At 55.3% G+C, this 3,216-nt stretch overlaps 1 protein-coding gene across 1 annotated transcript; it reads right to left on the bottom strand.

Annotated features, from left to right (window-relative positions):
- Positions 1 to 749: 749 nt before the first annotated feature.
- Positions 750 to 1,682, bottom strand: LOC310920694 (olfactory receptor 14J1-like; the record flags this gene model as incomplete). Its single annotated transcript, XM_083880751.1, has 1 exon — positions 750 to 1,682. The coding sequence occupies one exon, from the start codon at positions 1,680 to 1,682 to the stop codon at positions 750 to 752; it is 933 nt and encodes a 310-aa protein (XP_083736877.1).
- Positions 1,683 to 3,216: the final 1,534 nt, after the last annotated feature.

Below are 3,216 nucleotides of genomic sequence, written 5' to 3'. Positions count from 1 at the left end.
CTGGGACGCTGCCCTGGGGTGTCCAGTGCAGTGGGGATGGATCAGCCCCTGCTCTGCTGCTCCTTCCCGTCTCCCCCAGGGACCTTGCAGAGCCCCAGCCATGCTGTTTGCCCCCAGCCTGCCCATGGCCACCCTGGGGCTGCTCACGGGGCTTTTCTGTGCTGAGCATTGGCCTGGGCGTGTTCTGGAGAGAGCCTGGGCAAGGAGCCTGGAGCCCCCAGGCCCTGCCCTGAGGTGTCAGCACTGCCCCAGCAGTGCCCATGGCCTGTCCCTGCTGCAGCCCCCAGCACTGCCACCCCCAGCCCTGTGCCCGGCCCCGAGAGCCCTCAGGCCCTACAGCAACACCAGGGCCAGGAGGGCAGCGGGGCAGGGCCATGGGAGCAGCACTGGCAACACCAAGGGCCGCTGCTCCTGGGCACAGCTGCTGTGCCAGCCCTGATCTGCCCCCAGCTCTGCACACAGACATTGCTGCTGCAGTGACAGAGAGGGGAACAAAAGTGAGAATCTCTGGAGAAAACTTTGCTGGGGGATCTTTTAGTTTGTTAAAAGCTACAAGAGCAGAACTCCTCACTGACACAATCTGAGGAGTCATTAAAAGTGGAGACAATCAAAACAGAAGGGACAAACAGTGACCTTGCTTTGTGAACATCAATGAAAAATAACAAAGAATAAACACCTGACAACCAAAGCAACAAGTGCTATCAAAGATCACTTTTATTAGACAGGATTTTTAGGAATTGGCTAGCAGTTTAATGTTTCTGAGATCGTCCAGTGATCAGTGTCCACACTGCAGACTTGAGCTCCTGGTTCCTCAGGCTGTAGATCAGAGGATTCAATGTTGGAGGAACCACTGAGTACAGAACTGACACTGACAGATCCAGGGATGGGGAGGAGATGGAGGGGGGCTTCAGGTAGGCAAAAAAGCCAGTGCTGAGGAACAGGGAGACCACAGTCAGGTGAGGGAGGCAGGTGGAAAAGGCTTTGTGCCGTCCCTGCTCAGAGGGGATCCTCAGCACAGCCCTGATGATCTGCACATAGGAGAAAACAATAAACACAAAGCATCCAGAAGCAAAACATACACTGACAGCAAGAAGCCCAAGTTCCCTGATGTAGGAGTTGGAGCAGGAAAGCTTGAGAATCTGTGGGATTTCACAGAAGAACTGGCCCAGGGCATTGCCATGGCACAGGGGCAGGGAAAATGTATTGGCCGTGTGCAGCAGAGCATTGAGAAAGGCACTGGCCCAGGCAGCTGCTGCCATGTGGGCACAAGCTCTGCTGCTCAGGAGGGTCCCGTAGTGCAGGGGTTTGCAGATGGACACGTAGCGGTCGTAGCACATGATGGTCAGCAGGGCAAGCTCTGACCCCAGGAAGAAGAAAATAAGAAATAGCTGTGCAGCACATCCTTCATAGGAGATGGTCCTGGTGCCCCAGAGGGAATTGTGCATGGCTTTGGGGACAGTGGTGAGGATGGAGCCCAGGTCGGTGAGGGCCAGGTGGAGCAGGAAGAAGAACATGGGGCTGTGCAGGTGGTGGCCGCAGGCCACGGCGCTGATGACGAGGCCGTTGCCCAGGAGGGCAGCCAGGGAGATGCCCAGGAAGAGGCAGAAGTGCAGGAGCTGCAGCTGCCGTGTGTCTGCCAATGGCAGCAGGAGGAAGTGGCTGATGGAGCTGCTGTTGGGCATTTCTTCACTCTGGGCATTATGAACTGTTGAAAGAAGACATTGATAAGCTGGGACCAACTTCTCTGAGTCAATCCTATGCTATTATGTTCAGAAATCCGTCCAAACATTTTCTTTCCCTGGAGGGAGAATTTCGCTAAGTGATTCTGTTTTGGAGTTTAGATTTGTGCTGCTGAGTTACTGCATCATCTTCAGCTTTGCTGTCAGCTCGAATAGTGGGGAGCCCCGTGGGGAAACAAGGCTCCCTGAGTCTCAGCGCAGTAAGACTTGCTGATCGCCACAGAGGTGCTCTTTGCTCATTCAACCTCCCTGTATTCCAGACTGAGTGCTCTTAAAACTTTCTTGAAAACTAAAGTGGCCTTTGAAAAATTCTAATTTCAAAATAATTTTCTCTAAACTCTTCTCTCCTCTTTTTAATCTCTTTTGCTAGACAGGAATGGATGTCTAGAGTTGATATGGCCCTCTGCTTCTAGGACATGTGCCTACTGGGAGCTGTTTCTCCCTATCCAAGCCTTGTCCCTGCCAGTGCTCCCAGAGCCCAGCCCAGCCCTGGGGGCTCAGCTCTGCACTGCACACCCCTCCCAGCACAGGCCACTGCCCAGGGGCACCTCCCTGGCACCAGGGCCTTAAGGGCAGCTCAGACAAACAGAGATCCTGCAAGCCAAGGTGCTGCTGGTGCTGTCTGTAGGCAGAGGAGGGTGAAGAGGCACTTTCTGAGGGAGATCTGAGGCAGATCTGCTCATCCCCAGGGTGACAGTGCAGGAGTCTCAGTGACACAGACAACCCTGACAGCCCCTTTTCCTTTCCTTTAGGAGAAAGCTGAGAGCAGCCCTGGCCATGCAGCACCATCTCCACAGCAGGAAAAATCTGCCCGGATGGGGGTCACTCCTTTCACCTCCAACTTCTCCTCACAGTCCATGGGAGCTCCCAGGCAGGCTGAGAGCTACCCCTGGCAGGTGGCAGATCCCGTGGCCTGGCCAAGAGCCCTCAGGGCTGCAGCACCTGCTCTGCACCACAGCCCTGGGCAGCCCTGGCTGCAGCCCCAGCCTCAGCCCCTGCAGCCATCCCTGGCAGCAGGAGCCATCCTGCCCTGTCCCTCTGACAGTGCCCAGGGCAGCCCCGCTCTGGAGCACATCCTCCCCCAAAGCAGAAAGGGCAGCAGAGCCATCCTTACAGTGCTGTCAGTCCTGTCCTGGCTCAGCTTTAGGAGATCCCTGCAGCCAGAGACTTACTGTGTCAGGAGTGATGAAGATTTCTCCATGAATGAGCTCAGAATTGTCCTCGCAGCTGCTGTGAGCCTCAGTCTGCTTCCCTGCTCTCAGGTACCTGCAGGCAGTGCCCTCAGCCCTGCTGGGCTGGAAAAGGAGCTGCTCTTCAGGAGAAATGTCTTTTTGAAGCTCCTCTTGATTGCCAGGAGCTTCCTCTTCTCCAGGAGCCCAACCCACCTCAGCAGCACAGTAAAAGCACAAGGATCTTAATGAGCCTCTTGGGGCTTTGATGTTGTTTACATCAGACTCAGTTCCTCAGAGAATGTTCA

The sequence above is a fragment of the Zosterops lateralis genome, assembly GCF_965231275.1.
Source record: "Zosterops lateralis genome assembly, chromosome: 31".
NCBI lineage: Eukaryota > Metazoa > Chordata > Aves > Passeriformes > Zosteropidae > Zosterops > Zosterops lateralis.
The sequence above is the reverse complement of the archived record's forward strand: the minus strand, read 5'-3'. Positions and strand labels throughout refer to the sequence as shown.